The following is a 19,156-nucleotide window of genomic DNA, read 5'->3' as shown; positions in this document are numbered from 1 at the left end:
ATTTCCGAATGACATGCAGAATTTGCTTTCATCCAAAAAAAGTACTTTGGACCACTGAGCAACAGTCCAGTGCTGCTTCTCTGTAGCCCAGGTCAGGCGCTTCTGCGCTGTTTCTGGTTCAAAAGTGGCTTGACCTGGGGAATGCGGCACCTGTAGCCCATTTCCAGCACACGCCTGTGCACGGTGGCTCTGGATGTTTCTACTACAGACTCAGTCCACTGCTTCCGCAGGTCCCCCGAGGTCTGGAATCGGCCTTTCTCCACAATCTTCCTCAGGGTCCGGTCACCTCTTCTCGTTGTGCAGCGTTTCCTGCCACACTTTTTCCTTCCCACTGAGGTGCCTTGATACAGCACTCTGGGAACAGCCTATTCGTTCAGAAATTTCTTTCTGTGTCTTACCCTCTTGCTTGAGGGTGTCAATAGTGGCCTTCTGGACAGCAGTCAGGTCGGCAGTCTTACCCATGATTGGGGTTTTGAGTGATGAACCAGGCTGGGAGTTTTAAAGGCCTCAGGAATCTTTTGCAGGTGTTTAGAGTTAACTCGTTGATTCAGATGATTAGGTTCATAGCTCGTTTAGAGACCCTTTTAATGATATGCTAATTTTGTGAGATAGGAATTTTGGGTTTTCATGAGCTGTATGCCAAAATCTTCCGTATTAAAACAATAAAAGACCTGAAACATTTCAGTTAGTGTGCAATGAATCTAAAATATATGAATGTTAAATTTTCATCATTACATTATGGAAAATAATGAACTTTATCACAATATGCTAATATTTTGAGAAGGACCTGTAGATGCTGCCAAGTTGTGACAGTGTATTACCAAAGTAACAGGCACAGAGCAAGTACTTATTTTCTAACGTTAACTGAAATGTTGTACTCTGGTTGTATTCTGATATGTTGGTGAAAATCAGTGAGGAGTTCCACTGGACGTATTGAAACACATGAAAACACGTGTTCATTTACAGAGGTATTTATTGTTTCAAAACCAATAATGTTACTCAGGACACATCTTAGAGCCGTGACCATAACAAAGCAGTGGGAGCACAGCCAGGGAACACCCAGAGAGCTTCCCAGTCTTTTTGATCCTACCATTTATTATAGTACATGCATTTAATTGCTAAGAGGGCTTGTTCTTTTACAGCATTGGCAGATGCAACAATTCACCACTTAGTACAGCTGCTACTGCCTCTACCTTCATAGTTCATTATTATATTTATTTTGGAATATGTAATAGTCATATACTGAATGTTACAAAATGCTAAAATGTTGGACACAATTAATGTATATATTTAATATGAGGGAAAAAAGTATGAAGTGACCCAACCCTTTACCAGACACTGAACTGTGTCCCGGTTACATGGAAAAAAAAAAAGCTTCTTAATAAGGTGCTAGAACTTGTACAGTCACTTCTGATATGTTCAACATCTTTACAAATAATATATTATATATACATATAAGCAGCAATATCAGTCAGATGTACGGAAAATAAATACGGATCAAATAATGTTCTAATATGATGTAAAAACTGCATCTTGCCAAATTAAGACAGGTTTAATACTTCCAGAATATAGGTAGTCAAACAGCTAACTAGTGGTTAAAGTAATGGGGAAATGTGCCGAAGGTAAAAGGGTGAGAAATGTGGGTGAACTAGAACAGCTAGCATCATAAAATTGAGTAATATTCTTATCTCGTGTTTGCCTTATACTGTGCAACTCTACTGTGAAGCTAATTTGACAACAATTAGGCTGGTTAGATAGATTGATACTTTATTAATCTGTCAGGTAATTTATTTACATTTAATAAATAGCAAACCATTACTTCAAATCATATTGACCCCCATGCAAAGAATAATATAGGATAATCTTTAGACTGTGATCATTTCCTTCCTGTATTAGTTTACACTATGGTAAAGCAAATGTTCAGATGCCAAGAAAGTAGCACAGAGAGTACAAACACACAAATTTTCATTAATGTCCATAGACAAACACAGAGGGCCAGATTGTTGCCCAGCGCATTTACACCGCATTACGGACCAGGCCATCTGTGTCCCAGGAGCACCATATGGGAAAACATGCTCAGGACACGGGTCTAGGGGATAGCAAACTGGCTGACTGCTCCATGGGAAGAGGGTCATGTCAACCTGTTTAACAGGTCAACATGCTAATCCACATGCTGTGTGTCAGCCAACATCAGCAGCAGTCACAGTGTCTTTACTGATCATTCACAATCAGCCAGGAAGGAAGCACTTGTAGCAGTTTATGTGACCTAATAAGCCCCTCAACATTAGGAGTCAGTCTCTACAGCCACCACTATACTTCAGCTCTATAGTTTCACAGATTTCTTGTCACCTTTAAGAAATAGATAAGAAACAAATAAACATAAAAAAGAAAAATAATTTAGTAAGGCTGACAACGATGGACTATTAATCCATCATTGGCTGGGTTAAACCAGGGGTTAATTTTCTGACTTTTAATCTGGCTTGTTTTAGATCCTAAAATCCATTATAAAGTGTCTTGCATGGTTAAAGGCGTAGTGTCTGTACATGATGTCAGTCTAGAAATATAGGAGTCATCACAATAATTGCTTTTACCAAAGTAAAGTTGAAGACAATCTAAGATTTAAAAGAGGGAACTATACTATCTCCCATCGAGGCAAAATGGGTTAAACAATAAAGCTAATTAAAACAGCAGTTTCTAAATATATTTACCCATTTCTGGATAAAAGAGGAAATCTCCCCAGTGCTTTCCAATCAGGCTTTAGACCACACCAAAGCACTAGGACTGCATGATAAACATTCATATAAATTTGAAGATGCGTTCCGATTAGACCCATTTGTCAGATTAAAAGTACCCAATGAAAATAACCTTGAAGCAGGTATTAAACATACTTTTCATTAAGTCAAAATTTCTGTATTAATAATATAGTTACTGAAATAATTACAAGTGCTGGTCATAAATTTAGATTATCATGAAAAAAATAGATTTATTTCAGTTTATTTCAATTCCATTCAAAAAGTGAAACTGATATTCATTTATTACACATAGACTGATATATTTCAAATATTTATTACTTTTAATTTCAATGATTATAACTGACAACTAATGAAAACCCCAAATTCAGTTTCTCAGAAAATTAGAATATTGTGAAAAGGTTCAATATTAAAGACATCTGGTGCTACACTATAATCAGCTAATTAACTCCAAACACCTGTAAAAGCCTTTAAATGGTCTCTCAGTCTAGTTCTGTAGGCTACACAATCATGGGGAAGACTGATTTGACAGTTTTCCAAAAGACGATCACTGACACCTTGCACAAGGAGGGCAAGGAACAAAAGATCATTGCTAAAGAGGCTGTCTGTTCATAGAGCACTGTGTCCAAGCACATTAACAGAGAGGCGAAGGGAAGGAAAAAATTTGGTAGAAAAAAGTGTACAAGCAATAGGGATAACCGTACACTGGAGAGGATTGTGGAACAAAACCCATTCAAAAATGTGGGGAAATTCACAAACAGCGGACAGCAGCGCTTCCAGAATCACCACACACAGACGTATGCAAGACATGGGTCTCAGCTGTTGCATACCTTGTCTCAAGTCACTCTTGAGCAAGAAACTGTGTCAGAAGCGTCTTGCCTGGGCTAAAGACAAAAAGGACTGGGCTGCTCCTGAGTGGTTCAAAGTTATGTTCTCTGATGAAAGTAAATTTATTTTGGTAATCAAGGTCCCAGAATCTGGAGGAAGAGAGGAGAGGCACAGAATCCATGTTACTTGAACTCCAGTGTAAGGTTTTCAGTCAATGATGGTTTGAGGTGCTATGTCATCTGCTGGTGTTGGTCCACTGTGTTTTCTGAGGGCACCCGTCTACCAGGACGTTTTCGAGTACTTCATGCTTCCTGCTGCTGACCAACATTATGGAGATGCAGGTTTCATTTTCCATCAGGACTTGGCACCTGTACACAGTGCCAAAGCTACCAGTAACAGGATTAGGGACCAAAGTATCCATGTTCATAATTGGCCAGATAATTCGCCTGACGTTAACCCCATAGAAAATCTATGAGGTATTGTGAAGAGGAAGTTGCAATACAGGTCCTTCTCAAAATATTAGCACATGTCATGATGAAAATTTAACATTCATATATTTTAGATTCATTGCACACTAACTGAAATATTTCAGGTCTTGTATTGTCTTAATACAGATTATTGTGGCATATAGCTCATGAAAACCCAAAATTCCTATCTCACAAAATTAGCATATTTCATCCGACCAATAAAAGAAAAGTGTTTTTAATACAAAAAACGTCAACCTTCAAATAATCATGTACAGTTATGCACTCAATACTTGGTCGGGAATCCTTTTGCAGAAATGACTGCTTCAATGCGGCGTGGCATGGAGGCAATCAGCCTGTGGCACTGCTGAGGTCTTATGGAGGCCCAGGATGCTTCGATAGCGGGCTTTAGCTCATCCAGAGTGTTGGGTCTTGAGTCTCTCAACGTTCTCTTCACAATATCCCACAGATTCTCTATGGGGTTCAGGTCAGGAGAGTTGGCAGGCCAATTGAGCACAGTGATACCATGGTCAGTAAACCATTTACCAGTGGTTTTGGCACTGTGAGCAGGTGCCAGGTCGTGCTGAAAAATGAAATCTTCATCTCCATAAAGCTTTTCAGCAGATGGAAGCATGAAGTGCTCCAAAATCTCCTGATAGCTAGCTGCATTGATCCTGCCCTTGATAAAACACAGTGGACCAAAACCCGCAGCTGACACGGCACCCCAGACCATCACTGACTGTGGGTACTTGACACTGGAATTCTGGCATTTTGGCATTTCCTTCTCCCCAGTCTTCCTCCAGACTCTGGCACCTTGATTTCTGAATGACATGCAGAATTTGCTTTCATCCGAAAAAAGTACTTTGGACCACTGAGCAACAGTCCAGTGCTGCTTCTCTGTAGCCCAGGTCAGGCGCTTCTGCCGCTGTTTCTGCTTCAAAAGTGGCTTGACCTGGGGAATGCGGCACCTGTAGCCCATTTCCTGCACACGCCTGTGCACGGTGGCTCTGGATGTTTCTACTCCAGACTCAGTCCACTGTTTCCGCAGGTCCCCCAAGGTCTGGAATCGGCCCTTCTCCACAATCTTCCTCAGGGTCCGGTCACCTCTTCTTTTTGTGCAGCGTTTTCTGCCACACTTTTTCCTTCCCACAGACTTCCCACTGAGGTGCCTTGATACAGCACTGTGGGAACAGCCTATTCGTTCAGAAATTTCTTTCTGTGTCTTACCTTCTTGCTTGAGGGTGTCAATAGTGGCCTTCTGGACAGCAGTCAGGTCGGCAGTCTTAACCATGATTGGGGTTTTGAGTGATGAACCAGGCTGGGAGTTTTAAAGGCCTCAGGAATCTTTTGCAGGTGTTTAGAGTTAACTCGTTGATTCAGATGATTAGGTTCATAGCTCGTTTAGAGACCATTTTAATGATATGCTAATTTTGTGAGATAGGAATTTTGGGTTTTCATGAGCTGTATGCCAAAATCATCCGTATTAAGACAATAAAAGACCTGAAATATTTCAGTTAGTGTGCAATGAATCTAAAATATATGAATGTTAAATTTTCATCATGACATTATGGAAAATAATTAACTTTATCACAATATGCTAATATTTTGAGAAGGAAATGTATGCCAGACCCAACAATTCAGAGGAGCTGAAGGCCACTATCAGAGCAACCTGGACTCTCATAAAACCTGAGCTACTGCTCAGGTTTTATGAGACTTTATCAGGTTCCACAGACTGATCTACTCCATGCCATGCCACACTGCTGCAGAAATCCAGGCAAAAGAAGCCCCAACTAAATATTGAGTGCTGTAGATGCTCATACTTTTCATGTTTATACTGTTCAGTTGGCCAACATTTCTAAAAATCTTTCTTTGTATTGGTCTTAAGTAATCTAGTTTTCTGAGATACTTTATTTGGGGTTTTCATTAGTTGTCAGTTATAATCATCAAAATTAAAAGAAATAAACATTTGAAATATATCAGTCTGTGTGTAATGAATGAATATAATATACAAGTTTCACTTTTTGAATGCAATTACTGAAATAAATCAATTTTTTCATGATATTCTAATTTTATGACCAGCACCTGTAAAACTTTCAGTATTATTCTAATTTATTAAATATGACTGTACAACTGAACAGCTATGAACCTAGAAATTATTTCTTGGCATTACCCTCAGTGCTGCATTTGACACAGACATTTGATAGGTTGGAAAAAAATGGGATGGATTGTCTGACACTGTGCTAAACTATACCGCTCAAAAAAATAAAGGGGACACTCAAATAACACATTCTAGATCTGAATGAATGAAATATTCTCATTGAATACTTTGTTCTGTACAAAGTTGAATGTGCCGACAACAAAATCACACAAAAATCATCAATGGAAATCAAATATATTGACCAATTGAGGGCCATGCGGCCCTCCAAAGAAATGCCACCCCACCCCACACCATTACTGACCCACTGCCAAACCAGTCATGCAGAACGATGTTGCAGGCAGCAGATCTCTCTCCACGGTGTCTCCAGACTCTGTCACGTCTGTCACATGTGCTCAGTGTGAACCTGCTTTCATCTATGAAGAGCACAGGGCGCCAGTGGCCAATTTGCCAATCCTGGTGTTCACTGGCAAATGCCAAGCATCCTGCACAGTGTTGGGCTGTGAGCACAACCCCCATTTGTTGACGTGGGCCCTCATACCATCCTCATGGAGTCAGTTTCTAATCGTTTGTGCAGACACATGCACATTTGTGGCCTGCTGGAGGTCATTTTGCAGGTCTCTGGCAGTGCTTCTCCTGTTCCTCCTTGCACAAAGGCGGAGGTAGCGGTCCTGCTGCTGGGTTGTTGCCCTCCTACTGCCTCCTCCACGTCTCCTGGTGTACTGGCCTGTCTCCTGGTAGCGCCTCCAGACTCTGGACACTACGCTGACAGACACAGCAATCCTTCTTGCCACAGCTTGCATTGATGTGCCATCTTGGATGAGCTGCACTACCTGAGCCACTTGTGTGGGTTGTAGAGTCCGTCTCATGCTACCACGAGTGTGAAAGCACCACCAACATTCAAAAGTGACCAAAACATCAGCCAGAAAGTTTAGGTACTGAGAAGTGGTCTGTGGTCCCCACCTGCAGAACCACTCCTTTATTGAGTGTGTCCTGCTAATCGCCTAAGATGTCCCCCTGTTGTCTATTCCATTTGCACAACAGAATGTGAAATTGATTGTCAATCAGTGTTGCTTCCTAAGTGGACAGTTTGATTTCACAGAAGTTTGATTTACTTGGAGTTATATTGTGTTGTTTAAGTGTTCCCTTTATTTTTTTGAGCAGTGTAGTACACGCTGGGATTACTTTGTGTCATTTGATTTAAATCTGGACATACAAAAATCACATGTGGTTCCTCCAGTGTCAATTATCGGGTCACTTTTAATCACCATAGCTAAGATTATGGGGTATAACAACCTCTCTTACCATTTGTATGCTGATGACAAGCAGCTTTATATCTCTGTCACTGCATGACCACAGCCCACTACAGACAGTGAGTCAGTGAATCTAGAACATCAATAAGTGGATGGGTCAGAATTTTCTTCAGCTTGATGCAGATAAGACATAAGTGATAGAAGAAGTCATTTAGATCAGCACTTAACTATACCTAATGGGGCTAAAGACCACAGATAAAACAAGAAACCTTGGTGCCTTTTTTACTTAGACCTACATTTTAACAATCACAAAAAATCTGTTAATAAATTATCTTTCTGGCATCTTAAAGACATTGCAAGAATAAAGTGTTTTTCAGTCAAAATTGTGAACAAAAACTGGTGCATGCTTTTATTTTTAGTAGGTTAAATTATTGTTCTGTGTCTTTATAGGTCAATATAAAAAAGAAAAATAAGAAGCCAACAGGCAGCTGCCAGAGTCCTGACCAACACCAGAAAATAGGATCATATCACAAAAGTTCTTAAAATCACTCAACTAGCTCTCCGTTTGTAAAATGATAGATTATAAAGTTTTGCTTTTGGTCTATAGAGCACTGAATGGCAAAACACCTTTTGAGTTGCTTCTCCTATATACACCACGTAGACCCTTCAGGCCACTACAGACATGCCCACTCAGAGTTCCCAGGATCAGATCTAAAACTAAGGCTGCATCTAGTTTCTATACTCCTTAGCTGTAGACACAATCTCCCTGAAAATATTGGTTCCTTTAAAAACAGGTCTAAAAACATTGTTCATTGAACTGTTTGCCCGATCACTGATGTGTGATTGCAGAGTACTTTAGCACTTTAAGCTCTAAAAGGTCTTGTATAAAAAGAAATATTACACTAATTAAAGCATTTTTTTGTTTTTGCCCTTACTTTTGTGTAAGGTACTGTAATGCACCATACATACTTGTGTATGGTGCATTAGCTAAAATGGTTTTAGCTAAAATGGTTTTAGCTTATCACGATACTAGCCTAAACTGAAGGATGGGTTCATATGGCAGAAGTACAATATTTTACTATCAAATGTACTATAGATGAACAAACCACACCAAAGCAAACAAACCGATTCAGAAAAATCACAGTTCAAGTTAAAAAACTATTCATCTGTTCTAAAACAAGCAGGTTCCCTTCATCAGTTTTTGACGAGCAATTCTGGCTTTGATAGAGTTGTATCTGTACCTTGAACATCTGCTTGACCTTCTGTCGTGGCAGGTTGACATTGAGTTTATGCAAAAGTTGAAGAACCTCACTGATGCTTAAACTCCCATCGCCATTCTTATCAGCTTCAGTGAACGTCTGCTTCAGCCATGTAAGGAAACTCAGGTTAAGGAAAGGCAGGCTAAAAATGGAAAGTGTTGCAATGAAGAACATTAGTGCAAAATTTTAATAAATTGGAGATTTTAGAATTTTTTCTAATGTGGGCCAGAGCCTCATCAGGGATGTAACAGCACTATTTTGACTGAAGGATATTGGTCACGGGTGCGCTGCCTCTTGGCCAAGCTGTCTTCATCACTGATACCAGCCATCAGGTACTTGAGGCCAGTGATCCAGGTTCGTGCCTCCTCTCCTGTGCTAGACACCAGGTCCAAGGACTCCATGTGCTCTCCATAATACAGACTGAAGCAGCAGTTTGGGTCAAAGCTGCCATCTGCGTAGCGCTGGAAAATCTCAGATCGCTTACCCTCACAGACCTCGCGGACAGAGTCAATGGAGACTGTGAAAACAAGAAGTTGGTTTACATGAAAAAGGTAACTTTAAAACAAAAACTGAATTTTGAATGTTTGAGTTTTGCTGCTACTTCTTTTACTAAAACAACAAATCCATAAATTTAATATAAGTGTGTCAATCTGCTGCCATCAAGTAATTAAATCTTCCCAACTCTCAAAGCGTTAAACCATCTGAAGCCCTGATCTCAACACTATGCACTCCTCTTGCATTTAATGTGTATTTTCGGCTGTAGAGTATGGCTACACCTTAGAGCAAAGTTGGTGCACTGGTTTTGCTTAAAAAAGAATAAGCTGAGTTAAAGCAAGTGCAGCTGTACAAGTATGAGACACAACAACATAAAGGTGACCTGCCTGCCAAGCAGAAAATTAAGGCCTGGCTAACCCATAATAGCATGGCATGTCATCTGCCATCATTTATGATCAAGATAGATCAAGATCAAAAGCAATAATTTTTGTCTTGCAAATTGACTTTATGACTTTAGAGAATATCTAAATTGTTTCATGTAAATATATTGATGTAAAAATATGATTTTTTTGGCAGAAATTTTACCCCACTCACTATCACTTACCACCTCTGTTAAAAAAAGTGTGTGTGTGTTACTTTTATATTGTTGTGTGTGTGTTACTTTTATATTGTTGTGTGTGTGTTACTTTTATATTGTAAAAAACTATTTTGGACAGATTGAAGGTGATGAATAATTAAACTGACTTAAGGAGCTTATTATTTCCAGGACTACAGAGGATGGTGAACCACAGGAAACCAATCCCCTAAGCCCCCATGGGACAAGCAGTCTTCCAGCCTTTAATTCTAAAACTGGACCAAGGAAATGTCTTGGTTCACCAGTTGCAAGTCTTGTGCAGAAAGAATAAATGTCAGCCCTCGTTTTGCTTAATGCTGACATTCTCGCGATCCTTTTACCTTTCAGGTTCTGGGAAAGGCATATCTGATGCTCAAAACTCAATTAGATGAATTCACAAATTACAGTATTTGTTTCCCAAATGGGATATTGACATTAGCATCTTTCACAAAGGAAAACTATATGGTTTTACATATTTTTAGATAAATTAAATACAAATTTTATGCCCACAACCACATATTACAGTTATGTAAAACTTGATGTGCATACTTCTCATACTTAAAATGAAAGAAGTATTTCAGATTCCATGCAGGTTCGCTGTAAAACATTGAATTTATTTGAACTTCACTTTAGTGACATTTGGTATTTGCTTCAAGTATGCTTAATTTGACTAATTTGGATAGAAGCTGTGCCACTGGGCAAGTTCAGGTTGGTGTTTGGTAAAACCAAATTGCCATCTTGAAGACTTGGTTCCACAAAACAGAGGATGTCATGGACGTGGGTGTCTAAAAAACATGACGCCAGAAAAAGACCATTACCTCACCCTGTTAGAATTGAGAAAATGTAGAAAGTCTTTCACAAGTTTGCAGTGATGTTTGCAAGAAGATATGGCAGACGGCTCTCTGCCCAGATTATCCAGAACAGACAGCACACTCCATCTCTGGTCTGCCATAACAGCCCTCACACCTCAGGCCCTATTGTGCTGGTGTCAGCAATACGTAAACTGGAACCTGAAAATGTGGAGGAACAGCAACGAGTCCAGATTCTGCCTATGCCAGTTGGATCATTGGATAAAAGTGTACTGAAGATGCACCTACAGTGCAACATTTTTTTGTGGAGGCAGTGTAATGACCTTCCTAAATAAAAAAGAAGAAGCTATAAAAAAGAAGAAGCTTATCTTTGGAGGCTATCTAAAGGCAGCGAGGGGATTTTACAATTACTCGCAATCTTATCTCTCCAGTCTGGGACCAAACTCTGCTCTGTAGGGATGAGCAACTTGGAAGGCAGAGTTTATCAGAGAGTCCCTCCAGAATTTGGCGGTAAAATGGATCAAACGGCCTACATGCATTCCTGACCTTAAACCACCGAAAATTTGTGGGATCAACTTAGGCAGAGTTCTGTTTCTTCAAACTTCAAACATCCGATCCAACAATGGCCACCAAACGAAGGGTCAATGCTTTAACAAGCAGTTTGGCAGTGTCAGAAAGGATTTGGCAAGTTTCCATGAGGTACAAACCACATACTAAACCCTGCTGGCCAAACTACAAATGCATTTTCCTTACAAATGCTCCACCATTTAAAAAAAGAAATCCACAATCTTTCCAAACATTTAATACCAAGAATCACTGGCCCCCTTTCCATTGCACGTTTCGATACAAATTTACCTGGGTAATTTCACTTTCCCAGGACTTAACTTTCATAGGTAAGAGGTCCTGGTCTGGAGTAGGTCATTTCAGATTTCCCTGGGATTGTTAAAGGGGCAGGGTTAGTCTAGTTAGTCTAGTATTAGTGTAGGAATTAATTCTAAACTGTTTCATGGTTCTGTAAGACAAATATTTTAATGTAGTACTGCTGATCAAACAGAGCACACATTTGATTAGCAGACACATTTTCCTAAGACGGGCTTTTCATGTAAACCTAACTTAGTGGACTGTGAACTCTTTATTCTCCATTTCTCATGGTTTTGTGCAGACAGCTCTGCAGGAGGAGAGACCAGTTTCAGGTTTTGATGCAGTTTCCCAAAAGCTCCTAGTGATCCTCTTCACCCTTGTTACCTGCCATCCTCTACTTCACTGTCACATCTTATGCTTTATATGAATATTTGCTTATGATTAGAGAGTCAAGGTATCAACTCCCTGTATTTTTGGACTAATTATATGGTTTTGGTTTGTGAATTCTAATAAAAACAAAATAATTTATAAAAAAAAAATAATAATTGTGCTGTAGATATCTGATATGAGTTTACCCGATTATTATGATAAAAGAAATAGTCAGTCAGTCAATCATTTTCTACCGCTTATTCCATAGTGGGTCGCGGGGAAGCTGGTGCCCATCTCCAACAGTCTATGGGCGAGAGGTGGGGTACACCCTGGACAGGTCGCCAGTCCATCGCAGGGCAACACACAAACAACTATGCCCCCACTCATTTAGACAACTAAGGGCAATTTAGAGAGACCTAACCTAAAAGGGCAATTTAGAGAGACCCAACCTAACAGGCATGTCTTCGGACTGAGAACCCACGCATGCACGGGGAGAACATGCAAACTCCATGCAGAAAGACTCCTGGCCGGGAATTGAACCCAGGACCTTCTTGCTGCAAGGCAACAGTCACGTAAAAGAAATATAAGTAAGTTCACCAGTGTTTAGCAGTTATTTCAATTGAATTATTTAGTTGTAAAGCAACAACTCTGGTCAGACGCATGTTGGTAAAACAAAATGTATGTAAAGTATGTATTTAAACTTTTCCTGCTTATTGATCCAATTCAATTTAAGGAATAATGGAAGAAAATAATCAACTGTACAAATCTAAGGCTGCTCATATTCTATTATTTATCAGCTGAAACAAAAACAAAAAAAGATTAGCTAAAGGTTTTTTAACGGGAGTAAAGAAGTGAAACCATCTGCTGGACTGAAGGTGTAGTGCAGTTTTCTTCAAGACTTTTGCAATTTTTCCCATGTTCCAATGCCAAAAAAACTCACCCATCAGTCCTCAATGACTAAAGACCTGTTTCCCTGACATCCCACATCATGAAGTTCCTGTTGGCCCAACTAAATAAGCAAACAAACTATCAGGACATTCTCCCTGAAGGAATTTCTTTGTAATTCCTTCAAGGCTTATGAATATCAATGACTTGGTTACCTGTTCCTGAATTTCGTTAGGTCTGGCATGATGGGCTGGTTTTTGAGATCTTTTATCCTACTTCATGTTGTCAGAAAGCTTCTATGTAAACGATATAATTTTACAGGTCTGGGAGTAATCAGGCCTGGGTGTAGTTAGTGAAATTGAGCAAATAAAATGTGGTTAATCATAGTTAATTATTGAAACCAACCATACATGAATATTTTTATGTAGGACCAGGTAGGTTTGGATAGCTTTGTTCTCTTAAAATTTAAATAACTATTTCAAATCTGAGAAATACTTTGACATTGCACAGTACATACAAATAAAGAAAATGGGAACCTCACTATTGAGAGTACAAAAGTGTCTAACCTTTTCTACTCATCTAGTGTTCCAAACACTTACTACTATGGCATATGGCAACACAAGGAGAAAATGCACTCATACAGTACGGTAAGTTTATTTATAAAGCGCTTTTCAGCAACGAGACACTCAAAGCGTCACACTCATGTGACCAGTAGCACCCTGGTCACATGAAACTATAGCAACAGAAATGAGCTCAGATAGGATTCCCATTTATATTAATTCTGTTGGGATGCCCTGAACCTACAGGAACATGTATTTTACATTTATAACTCACTCTTTGCCTTCTCATTCTTGCGTGATGGCCTCCAGCGGATGCAGGACTTGTGTTCGTCCAGGTAGAAGAACCGCACCAGTCCCTTGGAGCCACCACGAAGCTTCACCATCTGGGTCCCAATCTGCATTGAGCTCATGCATTTCTCCACTGCAGGATAGGAAAACATGGCAGATGGAATAAAAATAAGGTTGGAAACTTGACAAAGGAAAACTGTTGGGAGTGTGTGGCAGAAATATCCATGCATTAAGTTTGTTGTGTTTATTTCAATTAAATCTTGTGACTTCTCATACAACAGTGAGTTATTTTAAATTAACATGAACACAACACTGTGGAGGCTAAAACTTTGAATCTGTTTGTCAACAGTGTCTCATTCAGGCTTAAGAAAGCAAAAAAAAAGATGGGAAATGGCGAGACAGTTTCTTCATAACCGAAACTCTGATCCACATAGCCGAGACAGATAACAGGACAAAGCCAAGGCAAGTTTATTGGTGCAACCAGACAATTCAAAGTGCTTTAAATGATGAAAAAATAATAAATTGCAGTGTCAAAACAACATATTAAAAGGATGATAAATGTGAAAAAAGTAAAACAAATAAAAATAAATGGACTACTGACTGAGATTAATAAATGCACTTGAGATTCCCTGGAGAGGAGGCCACCCTCCTTAGAACTGTTCTGACCCATTATGCATCTCGTAAATAGGGGAATTTTTCCTTTTAAAACTGCTCCACGTCTGGACAAAAAGTCTGAGACTTCCTGGTGTGCTGTACCTTACTCCTAGCTCATTCTTGGAGAGCCCAGCTCAGCCACAGTCTGACGGGGAGGGGTCTTTTATAGTAAACTGCTTCTCACTGTGGACAGCGAGGTCCTTTACACTGTCTGTTCCAAAGGGAGAAATTCTAATTAACCTTTCACACATTAGAAGCTTTTAACAATATGTTAAAAAGAACTCAAATTAAACTGACATGTAGTACTTCCAGCTGATTTACTGACCTACTTAAGTAGGTGAGAGGCACACAGAAAATTACCTGTAACTAAAACTAATTAATAGTTTAAATAGGACCAAAGCAACTATAAACCTTGATTTAGAGGAACTCAGTGATTCAACATTTTTGTGGTTTTCTGCAAGTTTGTTCCAGATCAGTGGAGCACAAGAACTGAATTTAGTTTCTTCATGTTTGGTTCTGAGGATGCAGAGTAGACATGAACTAGAATAAACATTGATACAACAGCAACAAACCTTGAATGTATCTTGGTGCTAAGCCATTAAGTGACTTATAAACTAACAGAAGTATTTCAAAGCTCGCTGAGATACAGGGAGCGAGTGGAAGGACTTTAGAACTGAGGTGATGTTCTCTAGTTTCCTAGGTTTAGTAAGGATGTGGGCAGCAGCGTTCTGCATCAGCTGGAGCTGTCTGACTTTTAGTAAGACTTGTGAAGACACTGCTGCAGTGATCAATTTCACTAAAGATAAACATATGGATCCGAACATCCTGTTTGATGTGAGGTTAACTGTGCAACCTGAACATCCAGGAAAATAATAATTTGCTGTTATAAAATTGGAATGATGTAAACCCAGACTGGATTAAATGTTTGTCAGTAACTCTGCAGGGAGTGGGATATATAATCATTTAGCTACAGCAGGGCTTCCACATGCCCCCGGACTGCATTTACCCACACTGTGACCAAATGATCAATTATCAAGTGTCTGTCACATCTGATCAGAGTGAACCTGCAACATGCATGAAAGTAGGCCACCTCAATATGCCAACATAAGGCTGACAGTCAGCTGACATAACCAACAAAACAGTGATTTAAAGGAATGGTTAATGTTGTAGGGTTAGGTTGTATGAGGTAGTTATGATCAGTCGGCATCTTCTCATTGGGTTAAGTTTCTGGGTATTCAGAGCAGGTTTCATTGAAGATGTAATTTAATCAATCTGAACTCAGATCCTACCAGCAGATAATGTAAATGCTGGTAGTATTTCTACATCTCGTCAATACAGTTTAAAATTTGCCGGCAGGGTGGTAACAATTATGTCGTATGGCTGAGTGCATGGACCACTGGCGAGTGTATTCTACTGTGAACCTGCTGTGACTCATTTTTCTGGTGGAATCCCCCTGAAGAAGCTGCACACAGGATAAATAAGAGAAAGCCTAAATTACCACATCCTTATTTCAGACAAGACAATATCTGGTTTATCAGTGGGTTGGAGCAGGGATTGCCAACTTGGAGGGTCAGGATCCCCTGAAGACCTGTGATGGTTTGATGACTCTCCTCTCAAAGACTCAACATCTGAACGGTGAGCTGCTGGGCGATACAAACCTCAGCTGACATGAACTTTTTTGCATTTGCGTGGGTGCTAAAATTTGATGGCAGATGGGTTGGAGGATAATTTGTCTTGTTGTAGTTGTGAGAAACAGGTTTATCAGGACCAACAGTTGGGAACCAGTGTGTCTAGTATATTTTAGACTCAGTGCAGGCAGTTAGAGGTATACAATTGTAGTTAGGCTAAGAAAATAGTCACAAATTAAACAAATGTCTCGAGCACAAGTAAATATATAATGACCTTAACTGCCAGTAAGATTGGCACTTTACATTGTTTATATGGGAAACTTCTCTCTCAAATGGTTCGCGTTTAGATCAGCTGTTAGGTCAACTCCCTGATGACAGTTTATCTCAGATTCCTCTGACTGCTGTCTACTGAAGGTAAGATACTGACTACTCACAACTGGATCAAATAAAAACTCGACTTAAATTAAAATATTCCAATAAGGAACTTTTAGGCCTCCAGTCTTCTGGTAGTTCTAACCATTCCAGGATATGAAATCACTACATTCTCATTCTCCAGTCATCATGAATACTCGATTTAAAACATGTTCAGTTTAGCAGTAAAAAAAAAAGTAAAACTTTGAGAACAAATTTCCACACTATTCTGTCCCATTTGTTCGACTGCATAATACATGAAAATCTCTGCTAGAGCATTGATTTGGTCTAACTGCACATGGTTCACCCTCCAGGGTATCTTTAATGTAGTCCAACCCTGTTCCCCTGACCTCTGCTATTGGATTCCTACACAGGAGTGTATTAACACATTCCTCATCCTCCAATGTGAAACAAGTATTAACAACAAACAGCACCAGAGACTAGGTCATTTAAACATGCAGGACGTTGTTCCCTGTAAAATCCCACTAGCTAGTTTGTGGACTGGATTGAATAATTTCCCCCCCACCCACACACACACACACCACAACATGAAGACAATCACTTTTTGACATCAGTACTGCAGCCACCAGAGGGTTCAAGGAACAACTGTTTCTTTGTTGTGAAATGTTTTATTTCTCATCTGTTTTTGCACTAGTAAAAGAACAAGAATTTTTTATATTTCAGACCTAAAACTAAACGTGATGTTTGAATCTTATTGCATTTTAAGCAATAAAATGTTATTTAAAAATGAATTGAATTTTTACTTGCATTTTCTCTTTCATATATTTCTACCATCTTAAGTTGCTACATCAAAACAGAATTTTTATTCGACTACTCGATTAACCGTCAGAATAATAAATAGAATACTCGGTTAAAATAATCATTTACAACACCCCTAAAATTAAATTATTCAATTTTGTAGCTCAACAATATTAAGTTTATCATACAAATGTATCTTAAATTGTTCATTTTAGATATTTTGACTTTCTTGAGCTACTGAGTGAGTGTCACCAAGTGTGAAAAATGCTTTTGTTTCATTTTCAGGACTTCATCTCTTGCAGCTCCTGAGAGCAGACACTAAATTCTCTTTGGTTTCTACCAAAAGGATCACCTAAACTATATAGAGAAATATTTCATTATTTGCCTGTAGATGGTTGGAGGAAGGCCCAGATGAAAACACACAGACATTCTGGCATCTGAAGACCATTTTCTCTCATAATTCCCCCATTTACATCCATTCTTTTAATATTTAACAAAAATAACATGTCAACAGTTATTTACATCCTTCACCTTAGTGGTTGTAAAAGCCTTTAGTGGCATTATGGCAATGAAACACTTGTATTGCCGACAAGCCTTTTGGATGTTTCTTGTATTTTTTTTTAAATATCTGCAAAGGGCAAAAAGTCTGAGTTTGGAAGGCATGCAGGCAACCTATTCTTTAGCTCTTTGCTAAGATTGCCTCATTCATGTCCGGACTCTGGGTAGGGTGATCCTAAATTTGTATCCAGGGATATTAATGTTCTGGGCTTAACTGGAACTGGGAGCAACACCTACAGAACTCTAAGATGAGCAGGCATTTGAACTCTTGGGTGAACCAAAACCAAACCTTCATGGTTACAACAGTTTCCCCTTTAATGTGACACCCAGTGAAGGTTCTGAATCACTTCAAAACGGACCGACATCACAAATTACACACATCATCTCCAACATGGCACAATAATAACAATATAAAAATTCAGAATCTAATTTCAAAACCATAAACTAAACTGTGAAAAAATTATGAAAATAGAGACTACAAGGAGAATACAAGGAGACCTTTACATCACATCTGAAAAGATGGAAATAGTGGAAAGATGTGAGAGAAAGTCTTTAGATGTCAGAATGTGTGTGGGTTTTCATCTGGACCTTCCTCTAAACATCTACAGGAAAATAATGAAATATTTATTTATTAAAAGGATATACAGGTCCTTCTCAAAAAATTAGCATATTGTGATAAAGTTCATTATTTTCTATAGTGTAATGATGAAAATTTAACATTCATATATTTTAGATTCATTGCACACTAACTGAAATATTTCAGGTCTTTCATTGTCTTAATACGGATGATTTTGGCATACAGCTCATGAAAACCCAAAATTCCTATCTCACAAAATTAGCATATTTCATCCGACCAATAAAAGAAAAGTGTTTTTAATACAAACAACGTCAACCTTCAAATAATCATGTACAGTTATGCACTCAATACTTGGTCAAGAATCCTTTTGCAGAAATGACTGCTTCAATGCGGCGTGGCATGGAGGCAATCAGCCTGTGGCACTGCTGAGGTCTTATGGAGGCCCAGGATGCTTCGATAGCGGCCTTTAGCTCATCCAGAGTGTTGGGTCTTGAGTCTCTCAACGTTCTCTTCACAATATCCCACAGATTCTCTATGGGGTTCAGGTCAGGAGAGTTGGCAGGCCAATTGAGCACAGTGATACCATGGTCAGTAAACCATTTACCAGTGGTTTTGGCACTGTGAGCAGGTGCCAGGTCGTGCTGAAAAACGAAATCTTCATCTCCATAAAGCTTTTCAGCAGATGGAAGCATGAAGTGCTCCAAAATCTCCTGATAGCTAGCTGCATTGACCCTGCCCTTGATAAAACACAGTGGACCAACACCAGCAGCTGACACGGCACCCCAGACCATCACTGACTGTGGGTACTTGACACTGGACTTCTGGCATTTTGGCATTTCCTTCTCCCCTGTCTTCCTCCAGACTCTGGCACTTAGATTTCCGAATGACATGCAGAATTTGCTTTCATCCGAAAAAAGTACTTTGGACCACTGAGCAACAGTCCAGTGCTGCTTCTCTGTAGCCCAGGTCTGGGGAATGCG

The 19,156-nt window shown here is 39.4% G+C and overlaps 1 protein-coding gene across 9 annotated transcripts in view; it reads right to left on the bottom strand.

Moving 5' to 3' along the window:
* plch2a (phospholipase C, eta 2a) overlaps positions 1–19,156 on the bottom strand; it is a 245,439-nt gene that overhangs the window by 67,619 nt on the left and 158,664 nt on the right. For all 9 annotated transcript variants that reach the window (XM_047361963.1, XM_047361955.1, XM_047361933.1 and 6 more), the window contains exons 2-4: positions 13,576–13,722; positions 8,983–9,226; positions 8,692–8,821 (exon numbers count right to left, since the gene is read on the bottom strand). In XM_047361963.1, the coding sequence (XP_047217919.1) occupies positions 8,692–8,821; positions 8,983–9,226; positions 13,576–13,722 (521 nt within the window). The remainder of the gene's footprint in view (positions 1–8,691; positions 8,822–8,982; positions 9,227–13,575; positions 13,723–19,156) is intronic.

Source organism: Girardinichthys multiradiatus, chromosome 1 (genome assembly GCF_021462225.1).
Source record: "Girardinichthys multiradiatus isolate DD_20200921_A chromosome 1, DD_fGirMul_XY1, whole genome shotgun sequence".
Lineage (NCBI taxonomy): Eukaryota > Metazoa > Chordata > Actinopteri > Cyprinodontiformes > Goodeidae > Girardinichthys > Girardinichthys multiradiatus.
This window is presented reverse-complemented; position numbering and strand designations above follow the sequence as displayed.